This window comes from Cheilinus undulatus, linkage group 15 (genome assembly GCF_018320785.1).
Source record: "Cheilinus undulatus linkage group 15, ASM1832078v1, whole genome shotgun sequence".
NCBI lineage: Eukaryota > Metazoa > Chordata > Actinopteri > Labriformes > Labridae > Cheilinus > Cheilinus undulatus.
This window is the reverse complement of record NC_054879.1, coordinates 37,443,223-37,464,998: the sequence shown is the minus strand read 5'-3', so window position 1 is coordinate 37,464,998 and position 21,776 is coordinate 37,443,223. Positions and strand designations below refer to the sequence as shown.

General features: G+C 37.9%; 2 protein-coding genes across 2 annotated transcripts; one reads left to right on the top strand and one right to left on the bottom strand.

Annotated features, from left to right (window-relative positions):
- Positions 1-12: 12 nt before the first annotated feature.
- Positions 13-4,933, bottom strand: LOC121522226 (gastrin-releasing peptide receptor-like). The gene is made up of 3 exons (XM_041806378.1): positions 4,455-4,933; positions 2,522-2,873; positions 13-327 (listed from the first exon to the last, which is right to left on the bottom strand). The coding sequence occupies exons 1-3, from the start codon at positions 4,931-4,933 to the stop codon at positions 13-15; spliced, it is 1,146 nt and encodes a 381-aa protein (XP_041662312.1).
- A 5,756-nt stretch (positions 4,934-10,689) lies between these two features.
- On the top strand, positions 10,690-17,279 carry LOC121522974 (lanC-like protein 3). The gene is made up of 5 exons (XM_041807679.1): positions 10,690-11,223; positions 12,855-12,978; positions 13,985-14,182; positions 14,276-14,483; positions 16,955-17,279. Exons 1-5 carry the CDS (start codon positions 10,690-10,692, stop codon positions 17,112-17,114), a joined length of 1,224 nt encoding a protein of 407 aa, XP_041663613.1. The 3' UTR covers positions 17,115-17,279.
- Positions 17,280-21,776: the final 4,497 nt, after the last annotated feature.

Here is a 21,776-nt window from a genome sequence, read left to right as displayed (position 1 = left end):
AAACACAAGCTTTCAGACGGTGCTTATATTTGTATTCCTGCTGCTCTGACTCTTCAGACTCCTGGGAGTAGAGCAGCACAGCAGCTGCCTGTTGAAGTGTTTGCTGAAGCTTTTGCTCATCACGTAGAGGGCGAACGGGTTCACGCAGGAGTTGGTAAAAGCCAGAATGCGAGCAAACACACTGGCGATGAAGTGGCCCAGGGAGGTGTCTACCTGATTGTAGTGGTAGGAGCGGTAGAGGTAGATCACGTGACTGGGCAGCCAGCAGACGGCAAACAGGCCGACAAACACCAGCACGGTTTTGGCCACTCGCTGTCTGGACTTGATCTGTGAATGAAACATAGACAGTGATTTATTACAGTGCTTTGCTGTTCTACAGCCTTGACTTTTGAATTTCTTTGTTCATCTTTGAGCTCAGCGACTTAGTTTGGAGAATGGTCTGTTTATTAAGATGAAGTCATTGACTTTCCTGCTCATGTCTTTGCCCTAAATTATGTCAACCTTATGATATGTCAGCATGTATCAAGATAGTCTGGCTGCAGAAAGGCAGCTCTCAGACGCCCACTCTTGCAGACCACTACCGTGAGACTGCATGGAAAAATTTGCTTGACATACATTTAATAAAGACAGATAAACAGTCTGCTTACACGAAAAAACATGTTACCCATGAAAAACATTCAAATGCAGCTGATGTAGCTGATGTATCAACTGAAGCTACTTTAGCTATGTAGACTACATAGCTGTGCAAACATAGCTAAAGCTAATAAAGCCATGTTAGTTACATAAGCTACAAAGATAATGTAGCCACATAGCCAACGTAGCTAAAGCTAATGCTAACAAAGCTATGTCAGCTACAATAGCCTATGCTTTGTTTTCTAAAAGTTTTAGCTAAGTTAGCTACATAGCTACGTTATCCAGATATACATATGTTTGGTAAAGCGCACTTTGCTAAAACTAAAGCCAATGTAGCTACATTAGCTTAAATAATAACTTTCACTATGTAGCTAGCATAGATGCTAACAAAACAAGAGAGCCACCATTCATATAGAACCACCTCTTAAACCTTTAAATGCAGCTGATGTAGCTGATGTATCAACTGAAGCTATGTTAGCCATGTAGACTACATAGCTATGCAAACGTATCTAAAGCTAATAAAGCCATGTTTGCTACATAAGCTATAAAGACAACATAGCCAACATAGCTAAAGCTAATGTTAACGAAGCTGTCAGTTACAATAGCCTAGCTTATGCTTTGTTTTCTAAGGCTAACGTAGCTAATATTAGCTATTTTAGCACAGTATGTATATTAGTTTTAGCTACATAGCTATGTTATCCATGTATGCCTGTTTGGTAAAGCGCACCTTGCAAAAACTAAAGCCAACGTAGCTACATTAGCTTACATAGTAAATTTAACTATGTAGCTAGCAGAGATGCTAACAAAACAAGAGAGCCACCATTCATATAACTCCTTCTTAAACAGGTCTAAGCATAATTTGATTAGAATTGATTAGACCTCTGACCTTTCAGTTTTATGTATGATGTGTTGCTTAATCTGTATTGTAGCAATGTGGCTATTTTTTAAAACTGGAAATATGTTGTAACAGCAAATAACGTCTAATCTATTCTGATAGAGACGATGTTTCTCGGTAAACTGCAAGAGGGGGCATCTGAGATCTGCAGCCTACAGCCAGACCCTCTCACATCCATTGTAGGGTTATTTTGCTTCATTTTTGTACAATGTAAGGAAACAAGGGCATTGTCCATATTAATCTACAATCAATCATCTGTCAGGACTTGACTTGGAACCAAACATCTGTGGTTCAAATCCTGGTAGAGACCAAGTGTGTCTTTCCATTTGACCTACCTGGACCTGCCTGCTAATCTCTCTGGCTGTTTACAGTTCCAGCATTGAATTATCTGTATTTGATTGTCTGCTTTACAGGTGATTCCCTCCTTCTTTACAAACCTCAAATACATTATTGCTCCCTAGAAGATTAACAAATCAGTCAAGCTTAACAAATAAGTATTTGTGTGGACAGCTACACAGAAAACAAGGCTTTCAGATGCCTTAAGACCACTTCCTGTGTAGAAGAACAGGCCTCTTTTGGTCCAGTCTTTACAATTTTCTCCGATTGTGAGCTCATTTGACAAAGTCATAAACACTTGTGTTAGGTAGGCTGATTCTTCTGTGGGTCTTTCTGTTACGTTATGGCTCCTAAATACTCCTTAAAAGTAAGTATCATCTAAAATGCATAGTAGGCTGAGGTCAACACTGGTGATTCTTCGTCCACTGTGTCATGTGTCTGCTAAAGGTCAGTAGTCTAAAATTCAGGTATTATTATTAGGATGCACATTTAATTATTTATTTACTTTCATTTCAATAAAAACTGCAATATCAATGGGATTCAGGCATATTCGAGGACTCTATGGCATCACAGTGGGTTTGCAGGTGTGACAAATCAAAACAAGCAAAGGCCATGAAGCACTTACTCTTTGACAGAAGGTAAAATCCCGTTTCTTACCTGTCTCTGAAAGTGCAGATTTCCATCAGCAGGTATCTCCACAGAGCTCCTGACCAAGCTGAGAGCGATGAAGCAGTAGTACACAGATATGATGAAGAGTGGGATGATGTAGAAGATGAGGAAGGAGGCGGTGGAGTGGATTCTGGGATGCAGCTCCCCCGCGTGTGGGTAGGGTGCACAGGTAATGAACGTCTCATTGGTGGTGCTGGTGGTGAAGGTGTGCAGGTCAGAGTAGACGGCCTCGGGAACGGCCAGAGTCACTGACAGAAGCCAGATAGCTCCGGCTCGAAAACAGACCCTGAGCTTAGTGTTAGATCTATGGTTGTCTAGTGGTTTCACTATGGCTTTATACCTGAAGGAAGAGACAACTGAGCATCAAATACAGACTGATTTTATCATTGTGTGTAGACGATGACCTCTGATAACATCATTATACTTTCATAATGTCATCAAAAAAGATACATAATCAATGTAATACATCACACTACTGAGGTAGATTACATTTATTCTCCTGACCAGAGATAAGATTTAATGTCTCTGTCTTTATTAGATCATATGGTAAGATAAAAGTTGTGAATGAACTGTATGAAAGAAATGAGAGCTAAACGCACCAATAAAAAACTACTTTGATTTAAAAGGTTGATGCTGCTAAAGAAAAATCATCCAAATCCTGAACATTTATGCCAAACATACACCAATACTCATTCTGTTTCACATCATCAACAAAAAAAGAGTTCTGCACTTTACCCAGATCACTCTTCTACCAGAGGTTCTCAGTCTTTCTGGCTTGTGACTGCTGATAATGAAATAATTTATTTTCTTATTTCTGCTGTCTTCAGATGTCTCCTTACAATTCCCTGGTGACACGTGAGATGGAAAAATGACAACGCTATTGTACTCCAGTGAAGTTCAGTTACTCTGGTTAAATTTGATTAATATACCAAATTTCCAAACAAACTCCCCCAAACATCAGTATAAATTTCCAAAATGTACATGCAAATGCCACATTTTTTTTTATAAAACTTCTAATGAAACTCTACAAACTAAACTATAAACTAAAAAAACATTTTGAATTTTAAAAAAACAAGCAAATTCACCCAAAATATCAAAATAATTTCAATGGAAGTTCATGAAAATATTATAGTAAACTCTCCCAATATTTCAAGCACAAAAGTAACAATAATACATTTTTTAAAAATCATAATTGTGAGAAGATAAAAATCGAAATTGAGAAATAAAAAGTAATGACTATGAGATAAAAAGTAATAATTTTGAGATAAAAAAATAATTATGAGATTAAAAAAGTCATAATTATGAGATAACGAGGCATAATTGTGAGGTACAAAATCATAATTGTGAGATAAAAAGTCATAATTGTAAGATAAAAAGTAAAAAATGTGAGATAAAAAGTAAAAAATGTGACATTTAAAGTCAAAATGGTGAGATAAAAAGTCAGTTATGAGATAAAAATCATAATTGTGAGATAAAAAGGCATAATTGTTTGATTTGATATGATTTGATTTGATAATACTTTATTGTCAGATGCTAGGTCTGAAATTTGTTTTGCATTAATACAGCAGCATTGTGAGATCAAAAGTAAAAAATGTGAGATATAAAGTCAAAAATGTGAGATAAAAAGTCAAAAATGTGAGATAAAAAGTAAAAACTGTGAGATACAAAGCCAAAAATATAAGATAAAAAAAAATCATAATTATGAGATCAAATATCATAATTGTGAGATTAAAAGTAAAAATTTAGATTACAAAAATCATAATTATGACTTTTTATCTTGACTTTTAACTTTTTGGGCTTCCGTAACGATCATATGTGCCTCAGAGCATAAAGAGTGAAAACCCGCCCCGGTCTCCCCTACTTCTGTTTGTGGTTAAACTTTAAAAGTCTTTAAAAGAACACAAGCCCTCGTGAGGAGTACCTGTCAGCAGAGAGAGCGGTCAGGGTGAACACGGACACTCCCACCGAGGTGAGCTGGATGAACGGGATCAGTTTACATCCCACGCGACCGAAGAGCCACTCGTCCACCAGGTATCTGCTGGCGTCCACCGGGGCGCAGGTCACCAGCAGCAGGACGTCCCCCAGAGCCAGACTGGACAGAAACAAGTTCGGCACAGTCCGCATGGACTTGACCGTCAGACACGTCTTCATCAGAGTGACGTTTCCCACCAGACCCACGATGATGATGGTGCCGTAGACTGCTGCGATCCCGATCCCGGGGAGCCAGATGTGGTACTGGTTTTTGTCTCCTGTGGAGTCTAAAAATACTGTGGAAACGTTGGTGCTGACCTCCAGAGACATGGCAGCCTTCAGGGGGAGGTCTGAGCTGAGGTCTAAACTGAGGGTCTCCTGGAGCTTCACTTTATGAACGGCATGCCCTCCTACTGTCGCGTGCGTCATCCCACGAGCCGCAGGCAGACTGAGTACTAAAACATTACAGTGAAAAATATCAACAGAGTACAAGTTGGCTGAGATGTTTCAACTCTGAAAGTTTCTTAGATCCACTTCCTCTTTCCAGACTAGCTCTGAAACTCAACTCTTTAAACTCCACAGATTTTAGAGTTGATTAAGTCATGATGGAGACTTTCAAGTGAGGAAGAATGAAAGGCTATGATTTGGAGTAGTATATCCTCCTGAGACCCTGTGTGCACAATAGAGGACATCACTGCATTTTGACTTTCCTACAACACGGTAACAATTTCTGCTATTCCAACTTTACAGGGATTTGTCCAGAATTTTCATAAAGTTTAAAGTTATGTGCTTGGAATATCTGGAGAATTAATTTTGGATAATTTTATGGGAATTTAAGGAAATTATTCCTAAAATTTGGGGGATTTGATCGGAAATGTGTGGAGGGGATATTCTTTGAAATTTTCCTGAAGTTTTATGGAACTTTTAGGGAATTAACTTGGATTTTGGAGGGAACATGTTTGGAATTTTTCCTTGGAAATGTGGGTTGAATTTATTTGTAAATTTCTGTTAATTTGATTAGAATTTTTTGGGCAATTTTTAAGATTTTTTTCAGAAATTTTCTTTTGATTTTAGGTGAAAACTTTATGTAAATCTTTTGGCTTTTTCAGAAAAGCTATAACTGAAACATCTGGGGAACATTTGAGGAGATCTGGGGGAATTTTGAAAGAATTTTTAAATTTCACAGATATTTTTTGTAACTTAGGGGATATTTTTTGTGTGTTTTGGGAATCCCTCATTATTTTAAATGGAATTTTTTCCAGGATCTTCAGAACTTCTAGTCAAAATTTAGTTTATACATGCCAGGTATCAGGTCCATTATCAGAAAAAGAGCTTTACCGTATGTCTCTGAATGACTGATACCATTTCTTACTGAATGAAAAACCTCCTATCAACTGGCCAAAACACACTCAAAATGTATACACAATTTTAAAAATCAATATCTTGTGTATGTTACACTGTAAGGTAAGTCTGTTGCCCTCATTTGCAGACAGAATTTTTTGGTAAAAACCATCCTGTTCAAAGACAAGACTAAATTCTAGTCAGATGATCTGACTGATAAATCAGAAATGGGTGAAACTAAAAATGCATTCCAAATTAAAGCTCAGGTCTCAGGAGGATATCTCCATCTCGAGATTGAAATCCAGGAGGGGCTTAATACTAGTTTAACAGTAATTTATTGTACAAGATTAGAAATGTTAGAAAATGTGAAATGTCTTTGGCCGACAGCAGGATAGGATACTGTACCTCTCTAAGGAGTCCAGACACTGGTGGTGATGAAAGGATTAGGATAAGATGAGAAATGGGCTTCTGACACAGACACAGGCAGGGGCGTAGTTAGGAGTTTTGGGCCCCCAGAAAGAATATTATACAGGGTCCCCCTTAACCAGCTAGCCAAGCGACAAATGCCATTTTATCAATATCTATGCATTTAATGTATTTTTGAACCATAATTTCCTCATTTATGAGCATTATTTTAACTATATTTAAATCAAATTTATTTACATCATGACGCAGCTCTGTACTATACCATTTGGGCATTTTTAAGGGAGGAGCAAGGCCCCCTAGTATTTTATATTATTGTATTTGATACATATTTTAGTCTGTCGACTGATTCGTGTAGTCACTTTTGATTTAATAATGACACTAATTATGAAGAAAAAAATAAACAAAAACACACTTTTCATTGCAGGATTCTCGAGGGCCCCTCCCCCTGTGGGCCCAGGTAATCAGTACCTTTATCCCCCTGTGCTACACCCATGCTTACAGGTACGTCTCAAAAAATTAGAATATCATGAAAAAGTTCAGTATTTTTTGTCACTCATTTCAGAAAATGAAACCCATATATTATATAGACTCATTACACATAGAGTGAAATATTCAAGCCTTTATTTCTTGAAATGTTGATGATTATGGCTTACAGATAATGAAAACCCGAAATTCAGTGTCTCAGAAAATCAGAATACATAAGATCAATTAAAAAAAGGATACTTTAAAGAGAAATGTCATGCTATTTATCTATCTGTCTATCTATCTATCTGTCTATCTATCTATCTGTCTATCTATCTATCTTTCTATCTATCTATCTATCTATCTATCTATCTATCTATCTATCTATCTATCTATCTATCTATCTATCTGTTTGAATGTCAATGTCAAACCCTTTAGTGAAACCTCCTGTTCCCTGTCCTTCACTGGATACAGCAGAAATTGTTTTTACTGGTGCATACATGACTCCAAATTTGACAAAATTATTTTAATATAAATGCAAATTGTTTTTTCCTGTCATGGCCGCACACAAAATGGAAAATAATCTAGTTCTTCCAGTGAGACTTTAACCATGTTTATTTTCCAGACTCTTCTTGACTTCAAATCCAATATCTTTAATAGAAAAGTTTTCATAGTGTTTCCAATAATGAAATTGCTGCAGAGTTCTTCAAGTACTGACTCCCCTAAAATATGTTGATTGATTGGGAGGAAAATATCCATCAAAGAAAAAAAGGCAGCTTTGAATTGAACAATGCTCTGATGAAAAAACACGGTTGTCTGCTGCTTCTTCAACTAATCATACGATGTCGAATTGAGCCAAATCAACTTCTTCTGAACTGCAACAGCATCATTTTTTCACAACACCCTTTTTTTTTCTACAAACTGAGTCATTCAGTTTCAAAATAAACGCATAACAGTCTTTGTTCATATTTTAGATCAAAAGTTTCATTATTTTTTTATCCATCAAATCATCTTTCCTCATAAATTGATATCTGCATGGTATTCATGGTCTGTTTCATCTCTTTGAAGAGAGACGGAATAAAATCCTTTTTCAAATGAAAATTTGATTCAAAGCCTTTCCATTTCAACTTGGATAACCTTTCTGCTCTCTTTGAAACTGCAGACAGTGATACAGCAGCAATACAAACCACTGATATCAGCTTCATTGTGTATTACTGTGTCCTTTGCCTGTAAAATGTCAGAAACTGTCACCTAACTTAAGGAAATCTTACATTTCAGGAATCAAGACAAATACTGGCATTGCAACTAATAAGTAAAAAAAGAAACACCCACCCACATGATGGGCATGGAGCAATCCCTGTCTCTTGTTATTGTCTTAGATAAAATGTATTTTTGTGCATCAACTTGAATAAAGCATAAGACAGAGTTAGACTCAGTCTGTTGTTAGTTGGTTAATCACAGTTTTACATAAACATAATACATAAAATACAATAATAAATACAAGAAAATAATATAGAAATCTTAAATTTTTTTTAAAACTCAACTTATTTTTCAATTTTCTTTTAAACATTTATTCAGTTGAAAAAATGTGGGGAAAGGTAATGTTTTTCTTGATGGAATGCAACAGACTGTTTTATCTTAACTTATTTTGAAGTTCTTAATGTGTAAGTTAAAGTGGAATAGAAAGTACACTGTTGACATCTTAAATGTAACCTGGAATAAGTTTTTAAAAAATGGAGAACAGGGATATACTAACTTAAGTATCCCTGACATATATTTACATATTCAATCATTTATCAACAGATTGTTTTTTTTTTAATCATTTATATTTGGTCAACAAGTTTAAATATTAAAGATAAGAGTTTCTTTGTGTCATCTACAACAAACAGCACTCACTGCAGTGATGCTTTCAGCACCATGGACAGCTACTGGCTCAGCCCAGTGTCCTATGTCGCCACCTGGTGGCAGAGGTGTGCGCAGAACAAAATACTTTAGTTACCTTGAAATGTAGAAAAATAGTCGTTTATTACAGGGAAATTTTAAAGTAACAGTGGGAGAAAACAAAAACCAAATAAATTACAAGTAAACGGTAGACTTTATAACATGAACCTGTTTTGGAAACTTACTGCAGCTGCAGCTGTTTGTATAATTATTGTAGCCTTTAAAAATCATAGCTTACCCTGCCAGGAACCGCCATTTTGACAGTTTTCAACCTTTAACGTTTTGACAAAGATACTTTATCTACTCCACAACTGTCCTTTGTAGCATTTTATTCACAGCTGTAAGTACTCCTTCAATAAACTCTTTTTAAATACTGAGTAGCCCTGCGCTGAGTTTAGCTTTTCTGTTGCAAGCAAGAGTCCTGCTATCAAGCTAGCTGTCTGCCAATGTGTGGCAGACCGTCAGACCTTTAATTTTATTTTTTTTTATTTTTTTTTTTAATTATTTTTTTTGTATTTTAGCTATGAACTCTTACTTTAATAGACTATTTTCAACAAATTCGACCAAAAAAGGCACCAGCGTTTAGATATTTGTTAAACAGTGAAGGCTACCTGGCAGCAAAGGAAAAAAACTTTAATCGCTTTGAAAAAAATAATTGATTGCCTAGTTATTTATTTGTGAGAAAATGTGTTCATAATAGGAGATGACAAAAAGTATTAAATTTAACAGACAGTAATAGACACCGACAGGAATGTTTTACAGGCGCTCTTAGGAGCATTTTATTTAAGACTAAAAGTACTCTTACTACTCAATATTTCTTTCGCCTTTCGAGGAACAGCCTCATTTTGAGTTGAGTTTTTCTGTGATTAGCCGAGCTACAGCTCGTCAAGCTAGCTGTCTGTCAGAGGGTTTCTACTGCTGAGTCCTAGGTGATGTAAAACTATCTTGGACTACCTTTTTTTTGTATTTTCAGCCACATTCTCTGTCTTTACTACTTAAATCAATAATCTATCTATAGTCTGATTTTAGCTATGTATACGTTTTTATTTGTTATATAAAAGTTGGGACATTGTTAAAAATGCAAGTAAAAATATAGTGCAATGATTTGCACATTTCATAAACTCATGCTGCATTCACAGAAACATGACATACCAGATGTAGAAACTGAGAGATTTAACCTTTAGCTCATTTTGAATATGATGGCAGCAAAACTGGCTGTGTTGAACTGGCCTGCCTGTAATCCAGACCTTTCACCAACAGAAAACATCTGAAGCATCGTTAAAATCTGTCAAAGAAGACCATGGACTGTGGAGCAGCTAGAATCCTACATCAGACAAGAATGGGGCAACATTCCTCTACCAAAGCTCCAGCAACTGGTCTCCTCACCTCCCATATACTTACAGACTGTTGTTAAAACAGCTTCAGCAGGTTTCTGAGATGTGTTTCTGCCATCAAGTGAGGTATTTTTCATGAAATGTCTCACTTCAACATCTGATATAATGTGAAATTTTTAAATCATTGCATGCTGTTTTATTTACATTTTACAGTTCCCCAACTTTTTTGGAAATTCTTTTTTATATTTGTGGCAACCATGAACAGTTTTTCATCACTGATCCGTTCTTGGTGTAGTTTGTATAGTTTTGCACCTGCTAACAGTGGATGGAGATGGGTTTACATGTAAATGTAGGCCTTCACTTGTTTTGATGATGGATGTCTTTTCATATCGTTAACCTACTCCTTTGATTTAGAAAAGGAGCCCCGGCTCTGCCTGTCTGTAGATATTAAAAGTGAAATAGTGCAGGCCCCTGGAGGCAGACATGCTGTAGGTCCCATCAGCCAATATGAGGCTGAACCATCACTGGCGACAGCCAATCAGCTGAGGACTGATGGGAGCGGATGAGCAATCAAAGTGTTGGTTCCTCTGCATCCTTGGATACCTGGGGCAGTCTAACCCAGATCTGCTGTTTCGGTGAGGGCTCGCACGTTTTGCTGTTTCTATCGTCTGTCTGTCGGTGATGGAAAACACTCGCTGCTTTGCAAACCGTTTCTCTGACTACAAAGGTGCCTTGCTCCCGGACCAGGGCGCGCAGGTCGTCGTGCCCATCGTCGTGGCCACCGTGGATAAAGTCCTGAAACGGATCCCGATCGACATCAGCGACTGCGACGGAGGGCTGTACGATGGCCCGGCCGGGGTGGCTTACATGCTGTATCATGTCAGCGAGTGTCCGCTGTTCTCCGAGCACAGGGACGTGTACCTGAAGACAGCCAAGCAGATCATCGACGTGTCGGTCAGATACGTGGACGCGGAGCCGGACAAAAACATGCGTGCTGCCTTCCTGCTCGGAGGGGCGGGAATCTACGCCGTGGCTGCGATGATATACAAATCCATGGGCTTGGCTGATTTCGTTAAGCCGTTGACCAAATTTCGCAACCTGTGGGAGGTGTGTGCGCCCATCAATTTTCTGGAGTGTGGCTCGGATGAGCTGTTTGTGGGGCGGGCTGGGTACCTGTGTGCCGCCCTGGTCCTAAAACAGAAGCTGGGCATAGAGGTAAGCTCCTTACCAGGCAGCATTTTCATAATCTCCATGCATACTGGGTTCTGTGATTTTTAATCAGTGGTCCTTAACTGGCCTCGCCCAAGGCTGCCCATCATGGGGAGAAAGGGAGAGGTTTCTCTGACCCACCTGCCCTCCTAGACATGTAAATTTATGCTATAAGACAATCCCATTTTATTTTAACCTTAAAACTAGCCGTTCTTATTAATGCAACACATCTACATGTATCACCTGTTGTTGCATACATATCATGTTCTTGTACTTATTCCCCATGTCTGGGTTATATGAACCCAGCAACAACTAGTTATACTGCTGTGTTTGTGGTGATGTGCAGTGTTTAGTGTCCACCAAACATAACGTCTTGTCTGATGACCAAAAAGCACCAGTTTGGTCTCATCAGACCAAAAACCTTTCTTCCACTTGATAGAGTCCCCAACATGACTTTTGGTGAACTCTACTGGAGATTTAATAGTTTTCTTCAACAGGGGCTTTCTCTTTGCCACTCCCCCATAAAACTTTGACCGGTGAAGAACTCAGGCAACAGTTGTATGTAGAGTCTCTCTGATGAAGCTTCTAACCCCTTCAACTCCTGAGTTGCTCGAGTGTTCTTTTGACTTCATGGTGTAATGGTAGTCAGGAATACTGATTATCCTGTGACTAGACAGGTGTCTTTATACTACATTCTCCTGAGACACATTCACTGCACTCAGGTGATCCCCATTTCACTAATTGTGAGGCTACTAGCACCAATTGGAAGGACCTCAGTGAAATTAGGTCAGTCACTTTAAAGGGGGTGAATATTAATGCAATCACCTTTTTTTACCGTATATATTTTTAAGTGGCATTACTTTGAAGAAATTTGTGTTTACTTGGACATTGAATAGGATGTTTTGTTGTATTTTTTGTCAAAAAGCTTAACTATATTGACCATGATTGATTTATAAAATCAATAAAAGAGTAAACCATCCAAGGGGGTGAATACTTTTATAGGCACCTTATTGCTGATATTGAAGAATCACACTTGGGAAGGGCCAATCACTGGGGTTTCTAGGGCCCAGCAGTTTCTGAGGGTAAGCCCGGTCCCACCAATAAGGATGCATGACAATTGATTTCTGTTGATATCTGGTATGCTAATAGTGACAACTTCATTTAAGCTAACACAAATAAAATGCCAATAATATACATCCCTGAGAGAGTCAAGAGAGCCAAAAATATATAGCCCCCTCTTTTTGTCAAGATCAATTAAAGCAATACATGCCTCTTCAGTGTGAATCATACCGTATTTACAGTATATCAGTGTTTGCATTATATTTCGAGGTACCATTGCATACTAACAACAGATTTTAAACAGTCTCCATTGCATTGGTTGATCAGTAAAGATTGCTGTAGTTGAGGAGTGATTTTATTTGATCACCTGTTTTCGTATCAAAATTGTTTTGTTTTTTTAATTTTGTGTGTTAGAGAAACAAACAAAAACATCATATAAAAGGTCAACTTGCAACTCTTAGGTTACAAATCTTTATTAATCTAAATCTAAAATCGACACAGCTTTGTAGATAGTTGAAGTCTTTCTGTATGAACTGTTTTCATGGACTTTGCCGATAACAATCTCTTTTATTCTGCAGATTCTGAGCAAGGATCAAATCAAATCTATTTGTCAGGCCATCATTGAATCAGGAAAGCAATATGCCAGGAGGAAGAGAAAGCCTTTCCCCCTCATGTACTCGTACTACGGGACAGAGTATCTTGGTAAGAACACGAGGTTTGATCAGAGATAATTCACTAACACAGACGTAGGTCATCCCTCTGTAGGTTTCCAATATGTGTCTTTTTAAATCCAAGCTCCAAATAAAGTTTAGATTTTGTGTAAATCCTCCCCTCAAGAGCTACTGACTCTAGAAGGTTCTTCTCTTAACACACAATGTTATCCACAAAGACGTCAGAGACGCTTCTATATGTAGGTTTGGTGTTAACATGTGTAAAGCTATCTCTCCTTTTCTTAATTGCACCGGATGACCAGATGTCCAGATGCTAAAATTCAGACCAACTCAGAGTTCATAGTAAGCATAGCCTCACTGGCTGCATCTGCATGGATTCGCCAAAAACTTTGAAGATGAAAAGGAGATGAACTTTGTGACGAGTTCTTAAACTACAAGTCAAATGATTTTTGAAGAAGCACACGTGGTTGAAGATACTGATGCATGTGTTAGAGTTTGCCTATCCGTAAAAACATTTGGTTATCTCGAGGTTACATCATATCTATTTACACACCAATAAGATCAGAATAGAGAGGGAATTCACAGACACTGAAGAGAGCTGTGTTTCCCCTGCATGCCTACAGCATTCACCAAGAACTGACTCAGTATACTGCATGAGAAGCATTGTTTTTATTTGAACTATAGTCAGATACTGAGAGACTTGTGTACTTTTACAGGTCTTGTTTTTGATTGTGTGTCTTATTATCATTTTTTTCTACAAAGTGGCCTCAGGTCTTGAAAGGTTCTTAAACAGGATGGTGATCGTGAGACTGCTCATGTACTTTACAGAAGATAAGAAGAAGATACCTGCACATTTCTTAACGACAAGTATGCACAGTGGGCTTCAGTTGAATAGTGAGAAAATACAAGCCCTCCAGCAGTTCAGAGTGTCAGTGCTTGTATGCTTTAGTTTGTTTGCCTGGCATTGGTGTTTCTCTGCATGCCTGTTTTTGCGGGTGCATGTGCAATCCCCTCACCCCCCTCCACCCTCCTGTCAGGTGCAGCTCACGGTCTCTCATCAGTGCTGCAGATGCTGCTGAGCTTCCAGGACATGCTTAGCGGGGCAGAGAAGGATCTGGTGTGGCAGAGCGTTGACTTCCTCATGAACCAGGAGCAGAACTGTAATTGGCCAGCAGAGCTGGGCGCCATCATCGAGCGAGAGAACGAACTGGTGCACTGGTGCCATGGAGCTCCAGGTACACTCAACACTATCATCTTGTACAGATATTCTTTCATGAGCTCTTGGCTGTTTATTGTCATTAAATCCCTGGCTCTGTCTTCTTACACAGGTGTGGCATACCTTTTTGCCAAGGCCTACCTGATCAATAAAAAACCCCAGTATCTGGACACGTGCATCCGCAGTGGAGAGCTTGTGTGGCAGAAGGGTCTGCTTAAGAAGGGGCCTGGGATTTGTCATGGAGTTGCAGGCAGTGCTTATGTCTTCCTCCTGCTTTATCGGCTCACGGGCAACACAAAATACATCTATCGAGCTCAGAGGTAAAGACTCCTCTTCATGATGCTCAGAGAACTCAGGTCTGTAATTTTAAAAGTACTGACCTGGTTCTAAGGTTGGGCAGGTAACTGAAATGTAGATTAAAATGCAATATGGCCTCCTAGAAGGTGTAATATTTCTTTGACCTGAAATGTGTCAAAATACCAGAGGTGGAAAAAGATAATTCTGATCAATTAAAAGTAAAAATGATCTAATTTAAAGTTTACTTTGAGTACTGAGTAGCTTTTGAGGAGTCATACAGTAAAATATGGTCTTTACTTAGTGGCAACAGCAACAAGAGACTAGAGCTCAAACCGGGTTGTTGAGGTGAAGTCACACCTGTATAGTAAAGTTAAACATACAGCAAAATTTAAAGTGTTACTTCAACTCATACAGAGTTAAATTTAACACTTAGAAGTGTCTTTAAGTTTAAACTATATATAGTCAAACTACACTTTTGAAAGAATTATTTGATAGTTAGGGCTGCAGTATCTCTTACAAAGATGTGGCAAGGTAGGTTTCCTCTGGCAAGAACAAAGCAGAGAGTCAACCTAATAGCAAAACAGTGCATACTGATGAAGAGATGTCACTATGCGTACCCTAGGGACACCTAAAGTCACAGGTGGGAACTCTAACTCAGTGAACGACTTCACTCATGGTGCAAATATGAGCAAACGAACCCCAGCAGCCATTTGCTGTTTTGAGTTGTTATGTAATCATTCTCTCGCTATGGGCTACTGTGTCGCCAAAAGAGGTGGAAGAAATACAAAAATACAAGAGTGTTGTACCCAAGTAAAAGTACAGTTACTCTAGTTAAAACTTACTTAAGTAGAAGTAAAAGTACTGATTTCAAAATGTACTCAAAAAAGTTCAAATACCCCAAAATAGCTACTAAATTACAGTACAGCAGAAATTTTATGTTCTACACATCATGCAAACATTAGGGTGTCCTTTTTTCTAGAATAGTTTACAAGAAATCCTCCTTACTTTATTTTAGTAAACATGTTTCTTATTAAAGATGAGAAAAATGATCATTCCTTGAATTTATATATACATTCCTTAGAGATATTTGGAGCTTACCCTTTATGTATGGAAAGCTTAGATAGCTCAAAGGGTCAGTATTGAATGGGTTAATGCTAGCCCTAGCAAACGCTGCACCGATCGAAATGTTACCGTGGGTACTGGTGAGTTTCAAATTAAACCGAATGAGATGTTGAAACAGAAAGAGTACTCTCAATTGACTCTTCGTGTAATTTTTCATTAAATACATTAGGTCTGTGGTTCTCAACTGGTTGAGTCACAGAACCCACCATCAACTCCTCAAGGAGAATTGCGACCCAAATTTTGGAGATTTTTTTAGTCAATCAGATATATTCAATGAAAAATAGTAGAGCTTAGGCCTAAAAAAAGTACAAAAGGTGTATCAAAATAATGAAACAGGACAAGACATGTATGTTTTATAGAGTCTCATAGACAATTTGGCACAATTTTTTTCCCAGGCACACATCTGGGACCCACTGAAAAGGGCTTCCGACCCACTTTTGGGTCCCAACCTACCAGTTGAGAACTACTGCATTAGATACATGTCTGATGATTATATTACTATTTTAATGAAAAGGTAAAAAATGAGGTTTTCATGTGGACAACTATGCTGGCATCAAGGTTTCTGTACACTTAAAGATCACTCCCTGCACAACTTTCTCAGCGCATTCAAGGTAGCTCAGCTCATCCAGCAGAGTCACTGAAGGGAGGAGGCTAACTGTTTTACGCTGCTTTCTGTTATTTTTATGGCCCAGAATTACACCTTGAAAATAATTATCCTCTAAAATGCATAGTAACCTATTGTTTGAAAAAAATCTTTATTTAGTAAGAAGTTAGACATATTTAGTTAGAAAATATGTGATATTTATTTATTTATTATTTTTAATGTTTGATACTGTATACATTTAGCATTGGTTTCCCCAGTCATAGTCCCCAGAAAAAGAATCCTTATAATTTTGATCGCTTCAATTTTTGCCTGACTTTGCACGCAGGTAAAGTCAGGTTGATTTTTTTTTTTTTTTAATCTGTAATGTAAGGGCAGTTGCACACAGCCATGGCCTCCACACAATTAATTTAATTAGCTTAAATATTTGGAAACGTTTCAGGTTGTCAGGACAAAACTCAGTCTGTCAAATACCAAATATCTGTGGAAACAGTGACACCAAACATCCTCAGGTGTACCTCACGTTGAGTCTTTTTCTGTTTACCAGCTGAACATATTAGCATGTTAGCATTGCTGGCATGGTGAACAGGAACACAGAAATTTAAAGAATCCTGAGTCCCAAAAATAATAGATTCAGCCTCAAATATTCAGTTGTCGCTTATTTGTGTGTATTACAAGACATTAACCACACTATCTTGCACCAGCAGTAATCTTATCATTTCAAATGTCAGTTTCAGTTCATGACTCTCTGCTCTTCTTTCACCCCCATAGGTTTGCAGAGTTCATCTTCACTGAGGAGTTTAAAGCAGGTTCCCACTCTGTGACCAGCGTCTTCAGTCTGTTTGAAGGCCTGTCAGGAACTATTTGTTTCCTTGTCGACCTCCTGCAGCCGGACCAGTCAGAGTTCCCTCTGTTTAGTGTCTTTGTGTGAATTGACCCGTGGTAAGTGCAGTTCACTGACCTGAACAGACACCACTCCCTCTCTCTGAAATCCCCCTCAAGAATGGGTTTGTTGGAAGCACAGTGTCTAAGAACTGGGATTGAAGCTGTGGGCAGAGCGGGAGTGGAGGGATGGATGGTTTTTGTTTGGGATTTAGAGCGTCACATATGAAAAGGATTGCAGTAGAATAATGGTCTAGTTATATGTCTGTGCAGAAGTGGATCGTTTGCCTTCAGGCTTTATCAGATTCATTCTACTTACTGTAAACTGTCTGTTTCAATTTACAATGTAGTCGACTGCTCTAAAGCAGAGGTTTTCTTTATATGAGGGCAGTATGGCAACAAATTGAGTTTCTCATAATCCAGGTCATAACTGGAAAATCTAAAGACAGAGACATATTCCTCACATTTTTTAAAGGTCACATATTATAAAAAAAATACACTTTTTCAGGCTTTTCTAGTAGGCTTGTCCACAATCCCCCCAAGAATCAGAAAAATCCATTCCCTCTCCCCTTCTGTTTCTCCGCCTTTCAGTGCTGAAACAAACCATTCTCAGATTTATCCGCTCATGATGTCATGTGGGGAGTTAGCCCCGCCCCCATGTTCAGTCACCCCCCGTTGCTTGGAAAGCTCCACATTCCTCTCCTGATCCTCCTTTTAGCTGCCAGCTGAGAGGAGGTTGAGGAGAGCCACATGCATTAAGCCACATCCATATCATGAGAGGGGTGGAGTCAGGCAGCTCATTAACATTTAAAGACACAGACACAGAAACAGCTCGTTCTGAGCAGGGCTGAAACAGACGGGTTTTTAGACATGCAAAAATCCAATACTGGAATGTTTTGTCAACAACAGACTTCACAGGTATGTTTTGGGGACCTTTGAGACCAATATCAACTTGTCTTAAAGGAGTAAAATATGTGACCTTTAAGTCATTGAGAGGTACACAGTGCAAAAACTCAAATCTAAGCAAGCGTGCTTGTCGCATTTCTAGTCTACATATCTAAATATATTATAAAACACTAGAATAAGGCCTGCATTTAGAAGTCAAAATTATCAGCTAACATGAGAATTTAGCTTCCTGAGTCTTGTAAATGCAATATCTCAAGAACATTTTGAGGGATTTTACTCAAACTGTGAACAAATGTCCTGTCTGACTATAAGAGCTCAGTAGTTTTTAGGGGTTGTAGGTCAAAGGTCAAGGTCCTCATGTTCATCCATGGCCTGTGAATTGGATGTCTTGAATGCTTTGAGAGATTTTCCTCAAACGTTGCATGACATTAAACTGTGACTCAAAGATTAATTGATTATGTTCTGGGGGATAATAGATCAGGGGTCCAACTTTGCACAAACTTCCACATCTGGAGTGATCAGGAGCTCCAGAGAGCTTCAAGGTCAAAACACCAACGAGTTCTTCTTCCTTACCCAACAGTACTGTCACTGTCTTGCAACTGTAAACCTTGTGGAGGCATTTAACAGCCAGAAGTTAGTTCATGTTCGTCATTACAAGCAATTCAAGACTTATTCATTATCTTGAACTAGTGGTTTTATCTGAACATCTCAGGTGAATGTGGCTTAAAGGAAGTGCAATAGGATATTTTGACTCAAGATAAGACAAATACACTAACTTAGATTTGAGTTTTGCCATGCACTTAGAGAATCATTATTGTGATTTAATGTCTATAAATGGAGATGATAGAAAAAGATACATCATCACAACTCCAGTGCAACCTGACAGTTGCTATAATTTTAAGTTTTCTTCAGTATCTATTAATTAGTAACAGCTTTATGTAAGTACTTGGCTTCATTGCAAAAAGGTACTGCTTTTTTAAGGCAATTTAGTACATCCTTAATGCTACCAGCTTACCAAATGTCTAGAAATATATACATAAAAAATCACAGCCCAGCGAGCACAGTTGTCTTGATTTAGTTGGGAGGAACCCACACTTTTAGATCTTGAAGCTAACTGCACTGAAGTATTGGTAACACTGAAGAGTGGTACAGTTTTATGTTGATTGTATCTCAGGTTAGAAATCTCAATGGCTAAAAAACAAACAATGGCAATCACACTAAAGAAAAACAGAAAAGGGCCAAAACAGGTGTCACATAATGCCTTTGAAATGTTTTTTACCACTTCACCAGCTTAGCGTCACATATCGCAGACCTTTATGTAATATCTTAAGGGTACATTGCCTGTCAGAAATTTGTTAGAAACCTTTAATGATAAAGAAAAAGAGAGTGATTTTGATATTGATAAAAAAAAATACTGGTCAAAGCTGAGGTCCACCCAACAGATACTGAAGGAACTAACTGTAGATTATTGTTATTTTGTGCATTATTATAGACTCACCTGTGTATTCTGAAGTTTCACCATGTGTGGCAGTGTCACAGATGTCAATGTATTTGATGTTTCAAGCTATGTTAAATGTAAATGTATATGTGTGTTGTGATTTGTTTTACCTTTAACAATGTTTGAGAATAGATGGGTGTGGAATAAGAGGTAGTTGGAGTTCTCTTATCATAGATGTCAAAATGAGGCCTTAGAAATGAAACTCGAGCATTTGGATTTGATCCTTTGAAAAAAATAACATTGACTATGGAAACTTTACATGCTTTGGTCAGTGTTTTCTTGTCATGTGGCTGAAGTTGCTCAAAAGAACTGTGAATAGTAAATAGAAAACCAAAGCAGATTCAATGCTCATTGTGCCTGTTGTGGAACATTTTTAAGCAGCGTTTGTGTGCGCGCGTGTGTGTGCTGTTTCTGCATTTGCAGTTGAGCTGTCAGAATGATTATTGTTAAATAAAGTGTACAGAAAAAAAGAAAGGGTTCATTGTTTTTGAAGTGTTGGCTTTTAATCCCTCACTGCTTTCAAAACCTCAAATATGCAAAATATCCATCACTTATATTCACCAATTGTCCTATTTTGGGGTCAGAGGTGGCTGGAGCCAATCACAGCTGTCCCTGGGTGAGAAGCGATGTATACCCTGGACCGGTGGCCAATAAATCACAGGGTTGACATCTGGAGACAGACAACTGGTCTTTTTGGACTGTGGGAAGAAGGTGGAGTATCTGCAGAGACCCCAAATGTGCACGGGGAGAACATGAAAATTCAAAAGAGAAAGCCCCTGTGGCAGCAACACAAACCAGAAACCTTCATGCTGTGAGCCAGCAGTGCTAACCCCTGCATGACTGCTGCCTGCAAAATATGCATAATAATATACTTCTTAAAAATTAACCTTAACACATCACCAAGTTACCTTCACTACATTGCATTATGTTTTAAATGTTAAACAGCACTTCTCTTTTCCATTTGTTTACAAGATTAAAGATAAAAAACTACAAGTACTGTATTAATAGTAACTAAACTAAATATCACATTTATCTCTATAAGAATAGATGTTACCTAAGAGGATCTAAAGGGGAAAGCACCAAGAAACCATCAGTTCTGTTATAATTTTAGATATTAAAGCTCCTGTGAGGAATGTTAAGGTTGTGTCATTTTTGGCACCCCCTGTGGACAAAGTAGTAACTTCAATCTTTTTGCAGAGTATGTCCTGCTCATGCAAGTACCAAAAATGTCCTCCTGCTTTATTTTCAGAAATATTCAATGAAGGCTACTCGCGCAGCTCTGCTGTCTATTGCATTACATCATAAGCACATAAAGAGGTAGCAGCATTACAGTTTTAACATCATTGTACAGCGGTAGAACTTTTCTTCAGTTAGACCAAAATTGAACATTTAACTGTAACTCTTGTATCAATAGCCTTACACAATGTGAGCCTATAAGAATTCAAATCATGGGCCATTTTAGAATCAAACTTTAGGGTTGCTGATTTCCTAAAAACTTGGGATGGAATCTTTGCATGTGTTTCCTTTAAAAGGTACTATTTTCTCTGTATATCATTTTTAAATTAACAATAAAACTAGGTAACACAAGTTTTACCCCATAACGTATTTTTTATGGAATATGCTGTTTAAACATTACATTTTGTTGTGTTAAAATGCCAAATTCAGATGCATTGATAGGTCCAAAAACAATAATAAGATAATAGAATGTATGAGCCTTTTTTATTGGTGAACACTTGAGGTCTAGATGTGATCAGATATCAAAATTAACTTCTTAAGACAACAAAATGTAATGTTTTACAAAATGAAATTTTGATATGTTGAGAAGTCTGAAAATGAGCATTTAAGATATCCCATTTTGATTTAGGACATTAAATTTTATTTACTAGGAAATCTGAAAATGATGATGTAAAGTCCCTGTGAAGTAAAATCCAAACTTTGTGTCTTATATGATGAATGATATGTTGAAATGAGGCCGATCGATCTATCTATCTATCTATCCATCTATCTATGCTACAGTTTGCCAAACTTTACTTCAGCAATGGTTAGCAATTGCCTGGTTCCCCAGCTACTAGGGGCCTCCTAATCAGATATGTAAATTAACCCTTTCTCCTGCATTGGCTGGTATTCTGGACATTTGAGTTTTAAGGGGTGCTCATTAAAATCATAAAAAATAATTTGGCCATGTTATAGTGGCATTAAAACCTTAAAATTAATGTTAAATGTTTGTGTTAATCAGTATTTTTACCTTTCCATTTGAACAACAGGTCATTTGATGTGCTATTTTACCATTTATTTAACTACTTTTGA